Source organism: Thamnophis sirtalis, unplaced genomic scaffold (assembly GCF_051295495.1).
Source record: "Thamnophis sirtalis isolate CommonGarterSnake01/CBP01778 unplaced genomic scaffold, rThaSir2_p1.2 scaffold_2, whole genome shotgun sequence".
NCBI lineage: Eukaryota > Metazoa > Chordata > Lepidosauria > Squamata > Natricidae > Thamnophis > Thamnophis sirtalis.
In genome coordinates this window covers 99,727,621-99,739,810 of record NW_028261382.1, presented here as the reverse complement: position 1 = coordinate 99,739,810, position 12,190 = coordinate 99,727,621, and the positions used below count along the sequence as shown (strand labels likewise).

The 12,190-nt window shown below is 45.1% G+C and overlaps 1 protein-coding gene across 1 annotated transcript in view; it reads left to right on the top strand.

The window, feature by feature from the left end:
• Window positions 1-3,047: 3,047 nt before the first annotated feature.
• DIXDC1 (DIX domain containing 1) overlaps window positions 3,048-12,190 on the top strand; it is a 48,385-nt gene continuing 39,242 nt past the window's right edge. Inside the window, exon 1 of the mRNA XM_087706521.1 lies at window positions 3,048-3,204. Within this exon, the coding sequence (XP_087562647.1) occupies window positions 3,145-3,204 (60 nt within the window). The 5' untranslated portion in view covers window positions 3,048-3,144. The remainder of the gene's footprint in view (window positions 3,205-12,190) is intronic.

The following is a 12,190-nucleotide window of genomic DNA, read 5'->3' as shown; positions in this document are numbered from 1 at the left end:
CCCTGGAGGCTCTGTTGATTTTATTATGGGGAAAAATGTCATCCTTCCCCTGGGTTTCCTTTCCTCCCATCCATCCATCCATCCATCCATCCATCCATCCATCCTTCTTTCTTCTTTCTTTCTTTCTTTCTTTCTTTCTTTCTTTCTTTCTTTCTTTCTTTCTTTCTTTCTTTCTTTCTTTCTTCTTTCTTTCTTTCTTTCTTCTTTCTTTCTTTCTCTCTCTCTATTTTTTCCTTTCTCTTCTTTCTTTCTTTCTTTCTCTCTTCTTTCTCTCTCTTCTTTCTCTCTTCTTTCTTTCCTTCCTTCTTTCCTTTCTTCCTTCCTTCCTTCTTTCTCTCTCTCTCTATTTTTTTTCTTTCTCTTCTTTCTTTCTCTCTTCTTTCTCTTTCTTTCTTTCCTTCTTTCTTTCCTTCTTTCTTTCTCTCTATTTTTTCTCTCTCTTCTTTCTTTCTCTTCTTTCTCTCTCTCCTTTCTCTTCTTTCTTTCTTTCCTTCTTTCCTTCCTTCCTTCCTTCCTTCCTTTCCTTCCTTCTTTCTTTCTTTCTCCCCAAATTGGGTATGAGCCTGGTGCGGAAGCCAACGATGGATGCCAAACACAAGATGCAGATTTTCTGATTGCTTTTTATTGCATTACCCCAAGGAAAAGGGTTCCTGGTCAAAATGCCAAGAACCAAGAACAGAGGATTAAGTAAGCTTTATACATTTTCGCTAAAGAAGACAGATAACAAGAAATATCTAACAAACATTTTAGTAGTAATTCTACAATTTATTCTATTGGTCTCTAGCTGTCCCTATTCTTAAGCCTTGGCTAATGAATGCCCCAGGAGTTATCTAATACACATTTCATTTGCTGCAGGCCATTCCCAACTTTTAGCTGAGGTTTGCAAGATGTCTAACTACCCATCATTACTACAAGGTTTACACATGCATATTTCCTGTTGATAAGCATTCTTTGTTCTTGAGAGAGAAACCCCACAATTACAGTCTTCCTGATTTACTTTCAAGTCTGTGCCATGACCTTGCTTTAGCAGCCAGCCCATCTCTTTTCTTTCTTTCTTTTCTTTCTTTCTCTTTCTTTTTTCCTTCCTTCCTTCTTTCTCTCTCTCTCTCCCTTCCTTCCCTCCCATCCTTCTTTCCTTCTTCCTTCCTTTCTTCCTCCCCCCCCTTTCTATCAAGGTGGATTGCCTATTGAGTTAACTCCTTTTACCAGCAAATTGCAAACAACTTCCTCCCTCTTTGTCTCTCTGTGTGTGTATTTGTCTGTGATTGTACCCTCCAACCTCACATTCCCAGGGCGGGCCATGCATCAAACCAACTTCCAGTCGGGGTGTGTATGTATTCATATTTTATATTTATATTTGTAACTCATTGATTTCCATCCGGCTCTTCATGGAGACCCTATGCATTGCACCTTGCAAAGGCATCAGAAACACACACAAGGGCCAAACATCACAACTCAAATGACAGCAACACCGACTAAAAACGGAGCTCTGCAAGCTTGTTCGGCTCGTGCATTTTGCTTCTGGCGATCCTTGGCGCTCCAGCAGCCGAGCCTACAGCGCAAAAGGCGTTTGCGTTTGTGTGTGCGTGTGTGTATTTGTGTGATTTAATCTGGATTTAAAATTAGCCTTTCGGAAAGAGGGAGGGAGGATGCGGTTTGCGGTCCAGCCACCAGGGGGCGCCGCGGCACTCGTCTCCAAGGCAACGGGAACGCGCTGGGATGGCCGGCTGCTCCCGGGAGACCAGGAAACCCCGCCGGGCCGGGCCTGGCGTTGCTGCTGGCGGGGGGACCCCGAAGGTGGGTCCTGGGGGGGGCAGAGCCCCTAATATTGGGTCCCCGGGGGTCCATGGGGGCTGAGGCCCCGAGCCTGGCCTTCCCCGGGCAGCCCCGATGCTTCCCCTGCCGGCACAGGCCGCTTTTCCCAGAAAGGGGGGGGGAGGTTTGCTGGTTTGCAAAAGTTTGGGGCCACACAGGGAACGGACTTTGCAATGTGGCAAAATTGGGGAGGGGGGCAGCAGGGAATGCACTTTGCAATGATTCAAATATTGGGGAAGGGGCAGAAGGGAATGCTGTAATATTGCAAAATTTGGGGGGGTACTTTGTAATGTTGCAAAACTTTGGGGAAGGGGCAGCAGGGGATGGTGTAATATTGCAAAAAAAATTTGGGGGGGGCACTGGGAATTTGACTTTGCAACGTTGCAAAAATTGGGGTTGGGTGGGCAGAAGGGAATGGACCTTGCAATGATTCAAATAGTGGGGAAGGGGCAGCAGGGAATGCTGTAATATTGCAAGATTTGGGTGGGGGGGAAGCAGGAAATGGACTTCTGCAATATTGCAAAATAAAAAAGGATGGGGGTAGCCAACAGGGAAGGGTGTGTTTTTTTGCAAATAGTCCCCAAGTTGTTGGATTGAAAGAGAAAGGAAGATGCTGGGTGGGTGGGGGTCTCTCTTGTGGAAGTGGAGAGTTTGGGGTCTGGCTTGGATAGGGCAAAGATTTGTGCTTTATTCCCCTCCCCACTTTAGAAGGTCTGGCTTTTGTTATATTTTGTTTTTGGGGGGGATCGTGGGATGCTGCACTATTCATAAATACACAGTGGCTGCCAAGTGCCCAATTTTTATCACATGGCCATGGTTGTAAGTATGAGGACTGGACATAAGTCACTTTTTCCAATGCCATTAATAATGTCCAACAGTCGCTAAACATTGTAAATTGAGGACTGCTTGCATCCCTGAAGGATGAAGGCCTGGTAACCATGTGTATAAGCAAAGGACGGTGCTATCTGACTCTTCCAGATGTTCTACCACAGAATTCCCCAACTTCTCAAGATACGTGGACTTCCAGAAGTCTACAGCCAGCATGGGTGGACCAGGAATTCTGGGAGTTGAAGTCCACAGAGGGTACCTGGGGATTTCTGGGAGTTGAAGTCCACACATTTTGAAGTTGCCAAGTTGGGCAATCCTGTCCTACCAGCACAGACCTGTTCTGCCAGCAGTGGTTCTCCCGCAACATCTGCTCTCCACACACCTGGTTTTTATTTTCTCGCAGGTGGCCCAGGCAGCTTGAAGTCTTTTGAGACGGGAGATGGACCTTGGCTTGCTAGAAGCTCTCTGCCTCTCTGCTCATCCAGGTTTCTAAACGCCAGCATGGAGACCCCAGCTGAGGAAGGACGAGCTGGTTATATCTCACAGCCCAGAGAAATTTCAGTAAGTCTTCCAACAATGAATAAATGAAAGATTTTGAAAGATAATGCTGATAATAATTGATTAAACCGGGACTTTGCCTAGATCTCGACGACTGTGGGTAGTTTGCGACTACCCGAGAAAGAAATTACGATAAAATCGACAAAAATAAAGATAAGATCACAGCTAGGGCTCAACTTGACTCCCACCGATTGGGGCCCTTGGTGATGCCCCAAAGAGCCTCCCTTGTGTCAAGTAGTCTACCTTCATAATGAGGGCAACCAATGAGATGTGTGTCCATAAATACCTTTTATTGGTTAGGAGCGAAATTCAGTTTGGTCTCGCAAGGCAGCTCTGAAATTCTTCCAACCGGAGGATGTGTGTTAGTTTTTAAAATGTGCAGATAAAAAAAATTAGGAATGATGTCTGAAAATACCGTGGCACAGACAGTGCCTGGACAGGGAAAAGAAGATATTTGGGGGGGGGGGGAGGATTTATTTTATTATAACTGACCAGCAGAGGTCATTATCAACCAGGTGTAAATTTATATTTTTGGTCGCTAACGAGTCCCTGCTTCTTCGGTAAAATCCTTCCTGTTTTCCTTAATTTTCGCTTATTTGAGGCTGCATTAATAGGTATCTGTGTGGCCATAACCTTTACAGAAGTACTTTTAGCTGAATCTTTGAAGTTTCTTTTTGGAATGGATAAGACGTTATTTGGAATCAAAAATTAGTGAGACTCCCTTAATGACCGCCTTGCTGAGCGGTGGAAATTCTGTTCCTAATTATGAAGTTTTTTTGGGGGGGGGTTGTGCCTCGCGCTAGGACTGGGGTGTCATATTTTCATTTTTTTTTAAATCACCCTGCTTCTTCCTGTTGACAGCTGATCTCTTTCCTAAGCTGTCTGGAGCAGCTTTGCTCCAATGACCTCATTTATTATCATTTCTGGATGAATGAAAGGCGGTATTGTCCCCCCTTGCAACCCAGGGGGCAGAACCAACTCTCCGGAAAAAAGTCTATTTTCGTTCGCAAAAAAAAAACCACCATGATATTGTGCCCAGCAAATCCGCAGATCAGTTTCTCAGCTTCCTACCTCTTTAAACCAGTTTTTTGATCCAAGATTTCCTCTTAAGCGCTTTTGAAATCTCAGCCTGGCAGAGGAAAAAACAAATCCTTTGGGGAGAAATCGGAATATCCATTTTTATAAGGCTGGTTTTTTTCAGGGAAAGATCAAAGGAGGGAATGTTATTTTTGAAGGGCGTTTCTCTTGCGTGGCTCAAATCAGTTTTACACGCCGTGGTGCTGGAATGACACGAGAGGTCCTCAGCTTACGAACAGTTGCTTAGCAGCCGTTTTGAAGTTACGATGGGCTCTCCTAAAGCTACTTACCACTCAGTTTCAAAATGACATCATCTGGGTTTTCCCCGTAGTCATGTGACTGACGTTTGTGCGTTCAGCAGCCAGACCAACTTCGGGCCGTTGGCTGTGCCCCGCAGTCATACAATTGTGATTTAATGATGATTTTTGCCTTGCGAAATCTGCCCCGTGGCAGATAATGGGTTTACTTAACAACGGTGGGGTTTGCTTAACAACTGCTGGCAAAAACAAAAAAATTGGGTCCGGCCATGTGGTCACCTGCTGTACGACTGTCACGGCTCCTAATTTTGGCACTCAATTAATGTCGGAATTCAAGGACTTGCTTTCTCTTGAGCCGAATTGTAAAAACCTCAAACCACGACCCATCCATCCATATGGCATAGCCTGCCTCGTTTGAGTCTCCTTCAGTATTTATACTGCTTTGAAGAGAGTTAATTTTTGAAAATTCTTTCAGGCAGCAAACATCTCGGTGGAAATTTTTGAAGGGTTTCAGAATTTATGGGGTGGTGGCCGGGGAGAGAGAAACGGCCATTTTTAAAAGCTAAGTGCTAAAAACCAGACACATCTGTTCCCCAGTTTGCACTGAGAATTCCCCGGTGTCTTTCACTAATAAGTCCAATTTGGTTTAATTAGCTACGACTCCCTTCCCCCCCCGCCCCCGAGATTATATGAGGGGGGGGGGGCTTTTGACAGGCTGCAGTTGTGAAAGTTTCGGTATAGGGTTTTTTGCAGGCATTTTGACCAGACAATTATAAACATCCTTTTTGTAATACGATATAGGGAGGAATATAAGCGTCCAATTGAATATAGAATTCTTTATTGGCCGAGTGTGGTTGGACACACAAGGAATTTGTCTTTGGTGCAGGTGCTCTCAGTGTACAGAATAGAATAGAATAGAATAGAATAGAATAGAATAGAATAACAGAACAAAACAGAACAGAACAGAAATAGGATTCTTTATTGGTCGAGTGTGATTGGACACACAAGGAATTTGTCTTTGGTGCAGATGCTCTCAGTGTACAGAATAGAATAGAATAGAACAGAACAGAACAACAGAACAGAACAGAACAGAACAGAATAGAACAGAATAGAATAGAATAGAATAGAAATAGGATTCTTTATTGGCCGAGTGTGATTGGACACAAGGAATTTGTCTTTGGTGCAGATGCTCTCAGTGTACAGAATAGAATAGAATAGAACAGAACAGAACAGAACAGAACAACAGAACAGAACAGAACAGAACAGAATAGAAATAGGATTCTTTATTGACCAAGTGTGATTGGACACACAAGGAATTTGTCTTTGGTGCAGATGCTCTCAGTGTACAGAATAGAATAGAATAGAATAGAATAGAATAGAATAGAACAGAACAACAGAACAGAACAGAACAGAACAGAATAGAATAGAAATAGGATTCTTTATTGGCCAAGTGTGATTGGACACACAAGGAATTTGTCTTTGGTGCAGATGCTCTCAGTGTACAGAATAGAATAGAATAGAATAGAATAGAATAGAACAGAACAACAGAACAGAACAGAACAGAATAGAATAGAATAGAATAGAAATAGGATTCTTTATTGGCCAAGTGTGATTGGACACACAAGGAATTTGTCTTTGGTGCAGATGCTCTCAGTGGACATAAATAGACAAGATACATTTGTCAAGAATCATAAAAGTGCAACACTTCATGATAGTCATAGGGTAGCAATAAGCAATAAGCAATCAGGAAACAATTAATATAAATCATAAGGATACAAGCAACCAGTCTTTGTTGCTCTCCTCTGCACTCTTTCTAGAGTCTCCACATCTTTTCTACATCGTGGCGACCAAAACTGAATGCAGAACTCAATTTCACCGAGTCTTTCTTGGAATCTGCCCTGAGCAGCCCAGACAGAAAAACAGAAAAAATGCTTCCTTGGGTTGGTTGATTGGAAAAAAATAAATGTATATAATCAGCTCTACAGACAGGATTATTCCCCAGGCTGACCCTGATAATTCCCCATCTGTTTTCTCAACAGGGATGAGAGACCCCCATCCATCCCCATTAATTTGTTTTTTAAAAAATTGGATGCTTTAAGAAGAGATTGGCACCGTGCCCAAACTGGAATGCACGGACATGCATAGGAAACCCAAAGACTAGCTGGGCAGCGTGCGCATACTTGTTTTTTGGCCATTTGGGGGTGCGTTTTGGGGGCTGGTTTTCGGGCCTTTTAGAGGCCATTTTGGGCATGAAAATGGCTCGAAAAACAGCCTGGAAAAACGGCTCGAAAAATGACCTGTTTTTTGCCCGTTTTTCAGGCCATTTTCTGGCGCTCCGACACCCTTGCAGAGCAGCTGGCGACAGCATGTATGCCCACAGAGAGGGCTCTGTGTGCCACCTCTGGCATGTGTGCCATAGGTTTGCCATCACGGGTATAGGGTCTTCCTGCTGGAGCAGGGGGTTGGACTAGAACAGTGGTTCCCAAACTTGGCAACTTTAAGACTTGTGGACTTCAACTCCCAGAATTCTCCAGCCAGCTCTGCAATATTTTTAACCCAATAATCCCCCCGGCTCATCCCCTTGGTGGGCCCTTGCCATGAAGCCTCGAAGTGCCCTGGACCACAGTGCCCCATGGCAACGTCCAGCCAGCAGAAAAATCCCGAAATTGATGGCATTTTCTGCTTGTCTCTTTGTAAACTCTCCCCCAAGGTGTTTTTGCGAGAATCAGTTTCCCCCACAGGCAGTTTTTTTTTTTTAAATTTACTCTCAGGAAAGCGATGCCTAAGCAGAGAGGCTGAATTCAGACATTTCTTCGCCCCGGAATATTTCTGCACTCTCCTCTCCCAGATCTCTGTCCAGCCATCTCCAACCTGAGACCTGTTTTCTTGCCTTGTTGCAACTCCCTGGGGCCTGGAAGTGGGATAAATCAGTGGTTCCCAAACTTGGCAACTTTAAGACTTGTGGACTTCAACTCCCAGAATTCTCCAGCCAGCTCTGCTGGCTGGAGAATTCTGGGAGTTGGAGTCCACAAGTCTTAAAGTTGCCAAGTTTGGGAACCACTGGACTAGAAGACCTCCAAGGTCCTTTCCAACTTTATTGTTCTGTGTTCTAAAAAAAAAGAGAGAAAAAAAATCTCTTCCAAAAAGAAGAGAGAAGCAAAGTCATTTACTGTGCAGAACAAAAGGGTTTTGTTTGTTTGTTTGTTTTTACTAATTTCTCCAGACGTGGCTGGGATATTAATTGCATCTTCCGTTAACCATCCGCTTCCTGGATCTTGCTGTATCCCACTTTATGATCCCATTATTGTGCAGATAGATAAATCGGTTCTTTTCCACATGATGTTACACTCGTTGGCACTGAATAATCTCCACTCTGATCTTCTGTGCAGCTCTGCTTTTTAAAAGTCTAGAAATATGAGGGAAGACTTAAGGGGGCAACGCAACTCACACCCCCAAGGTTGCTGGGACAACTAAGCTTCATTTAGCTTTCTGTAACTACTTTGATTTTGTGAACCCTAATTTTAAATTATGGTTTTTTTTTTACCCTTCACTATTGTTGCTGTTAGTTGCGTAGTTGTGTCCGACCTATCGTGACTCCATGCACAACGTTCCTCCAGGCCTTCCTGTCCTCTACCATCCTCTGGAGTCCATTGAAGCTCACACCGGCTGCTTCGGTGACTCCATCCAACCATCTCATTCTCTGCCGTCCCCTTCTTCTTATTTTGCCCTCCATCTTTCCCAGCATGAGTCTCTTCTCCAGGGAGTCCTTCTTCCTTCTCATTAGATGGCCAAAGTACTTGAGTTTCCTCTTCAGGATCTGGCCTTCTAAAAAGCAGTCAGGGTGGATCTCCTCTAGGACTGACCGGTTGGATGGCCTTGCAGTCCAAGGGACTCAATGCAGGAGTCTTCTCCAGCACCAGAGTTCAAAGACCTCCATTCTTTGGCGCTCAGCCTTCCTTATGCTCCAACCTTCACAGCCCTCCATGGCAACTTCACTGTAGCATTTCAGTAACGTCCATATTAAAAAACAAAATGCACACCCAATTTTTCAATACTTGATTTCCATTAAGCTGCAACCCTATTTTCCCTAGGAATGCCCCTTGGATTCGTGTGGATTCAAACAGCGCGACCGTTTTGTGGGATTTATTAACTTCGCTAAATGAGATCTACCTGCAAGGACATCCCAAAGTTTGTTTTTATAAATGAAGTGTGTGTTCTGCTCCGGCTAACTTTCGCCTTTTTCTTCCAGAGTTTCAAAGTGGGAAGTCCCGTTAACCTTTGGGCTCTTTTTAATTCACATATGTGTATGTATGTGTGTGTGTGTATGTATATTTAATGCATTTCCCTTTTTTAGCCAAGCCACTTTGGCCCTTCCCCCCCCCCCGCCTCCTCGCCCTCCCCTCCTTCCTTTAACTGCTCACCGCCTCCTTCAGATGGAGAGAGAGAGAGAGAGAGGCCGGCATATCCTGGAAATATATTGCAGATGTTTCTCCTGCCTTGTTCCTGGGACTTGCAGAAGGAGCTGTTCTGCGGGAACAGACCGGGAAGGCGCCTCCCAAGCGGCGTTTGTCCTTGGAGCATGCCCAGTGCGAGCCTTGACCCAGGGTCCAGGTTCCCCTTTGCAGTAAGGGGCAGCCCCCCTCAGAGACCCCAGGAGAGGTTGGGAGGTCAGCTGTGCATCTTCGTCTCCGGTGGAAGGAGGGAAACGAAGGTCTTCTCCAAGGCAGAGTGAGCCAAGAACTCCATGCTCTGGGTGGGAAAGCATCGTGAAAAATGCTTGCCTGCCAGGCCCGGGAAAAACTGCGGGATGTCGTGCAGGAGAGCTTCACAGAGGTAAAAAGGATGTGTTCGTTCCCCAGGAGGTGCTCAGATCCTCTGGGGCTGCATGGGGGAGATGTGGGGTGCGGGAGAAGTTGGAGGGAGAGGGGGATGTTAGGAGTCTGGAGTGGAAAGGCCGGGCAGTTTGGCTTTGCAAAGAATCATTCGTTTTGGTGGGATTTGAATCAGAAGTTTCTCAAACTCGACTAACTTTTAAGAGATGTGGAGTTCAACTCCCAGAATTCTTTTGCTGGCTGGGGAGTTCTGGGGGTTGAAGTCCACGCATCTTAAAATGGCTGAGATTAATAATTCCCAGTGTGGAAGATGGAACTGTAAACTTTGCAGTAAGTTTAGTCCTAATGTTTGGAGCTTCTAATGGAGCAGAAAACTGTTGTTAATAAGAGAATGGACAGTTTGGATTCGGATTGATGGTGCTTACAGATTTTAAAACAGTGGACCCTCTCAGAGGAAGTTTTTTTTCCTAAGAATGTTGCTTAAAGAAAAGTTTAAGCAACATTCTTAGGAATAACATTCCCTATAAGCCGGTCGACCGACATTCATTGTGATTTGTGTCAGTAACCTGAGTTTAGTTGGTCTCATGAAGAAGTGGCGGCAATGGTGAAATCCAATTTTTTTTACTACTGGTTCTGTGGGCGTGGCTTGGTGGGCGTGGCAGGGAAGGAGACTCCAAAATCCCCATTCCCTCCCCACTCCTGGGGGAAGGATACTGCAAATCCCCATTCCCTCCTCACTCAAGGGGAAGGATACTGCAAAATCCCTATTTCCTCCCCACTCCATGGGGAAGGATACTGCAAATCCCTATTCCCACCTCACTCCAGGGGAAGGATACTGCAAAATTCCCATTTCCTCCCCACTCCAGAGGGAAGGAGACTCCAAAATCCCCATTCCTTCCCCACTCCTGGGGGAAGGATACTGCAAAATCCCCATTCCCACCCACTTTGGGGCCAGGCAGAGGTGCCATTGCCGGTTCTCCAAACTACTCAAAATTTCCGCTACCGGTTCTCCAGAACCTGCTGGATTTCACCCCTGTGGTGTATGCTGTCTTATTTGTTGGTGTCCAACGCAAATTTTGGAAGGGGTTGGGAATCCATGTTAAGTTTGCACTCCTGATTGTCTGAAGGAACTCCCCATCCAGTTCCTAGATATTTTGAGGTGGCATTGCGTGGTCTGTCCACCACAAAGGATCATAGTTTGATGTCAGGAACGTGTCTTTCAACAGAAATACTGGGAAAAAGCTGGAGTCTCCCAGCAAGACAGGAGACGTCCAGGAGTTGTATGGAACGGTGCTCGGTGATGTAGGTTGGAAGTCCAGGAGTTCCAACTTCCCGTTGACTTTGTTTTCACTCATAGTAAGAGCAGCTGACGGACCTCTTTATAAATCTGTTTTGAAGTTTCAGTGTGTTTTGTTTCCCAACCCAACCCACGTAGGCAGTCCTGTAATTCGGACACCAGATGTTCATCCTTTACTTCGCAGCAGATGCCACCCTTAGTCTGTCTTGTCTGAAAAATATTCTCCCTCTGCTTTTCTCTGCAAGAGCTTCAAATATGGGTAGGAAATAGGATAAAGATGTTCCGGGTAGCTCATTCCAGCTTTCAAAAGCATGTTTCTGCGGAGAACTGAGGATCCCATGACTTGGTTCTCTGACTTCTGCGAGTTCTTTTAAATATCAGCTCAATCTTCAAAGCTTTGTGGCCCCGTGTGGAGTTCTCCTTGGGTACAGCATGAACTTTCTTCGGGGGGTGTGGCGTTATCTCTTCCCATCTTCTCTTTTCAGCTGCTGGACATCCATGGGTCTTGCATTTTAAGCCATAAGGCAGTCGTATTCCAACCCATTTAGTTTGCTCCTAGAAATGTACGACTCGGTAAGCAGGCGACGCCATTAATCACGGTGACGGGGAAAAAGTGCTTTTAAGCGCAAGTTGTATGTCAAGGAACATATGGCTGCTTTTCCAATAATCCCCGTCTTGTTTTCATTCATCCCAGCCAAAATGCATTATCGAGGCCCCCGGGGAATTTGGCAGTCCACCTGCGGCTCAGCTTGGGAAGGCCGGTGGAGAAATTTTCCCTTCTTTCTGCTTCTTCTTTTTGGCGGCTGGGGGCTCCCAGCCCATCTTCGTTCAACCACAGGGGGGGTCAGCCAGCCGAAGAGAATGGGGGGTTTCCCTTTTCTTGCTAGAAGGGGGTTCGTTTCGCACCTCCAGAACGTGTTTTCAGGATGAGGAGGGCTACTCCACATTAGATCACGGCCAACTTTTAGAAGAAGGGTATCCGGCCTTGGCAACTTTAAGACTTGTGGACTTCCAACTCCCAGAAGTCCCCCGCCAACACGTAGATGCTTTAAGATGTGTGGACTTCAACTCCCAGAATTCCTTGCTGGCTGGGGGATTCTGGACATTGATGCCCACAAGTCTTAAAGTGTTGCTTAGGTTGAGAGATCCTGCTTGAGGGAAGAGATATATACATGGCAGAACTAATTATTATTATGTGTAATAATTATACATTATATACAATGTGATAGATAGATAGATAGATAGATAGATAGATAGATAGATAGAGAGATAGAGAGATAGAGAGATAGAGATAGAGAGATAGAGAGATAGAGAGATAGAGAGATAGATAGAGAGTGGGGAGGGAGAGAGATAGAGGGGGAGAGGGAGATAGATAGATAGATAGATAGATAGATAGATAGATAGATAGATAGATAGATAGATAGATAGGAGAGGGAGAGAGAGATGGATATATAGCAGAATTGCAACACACACATATATTATATATTAGAGGGGAGAGAGAAAGAGCGATGGATAGAGAGCGGGGC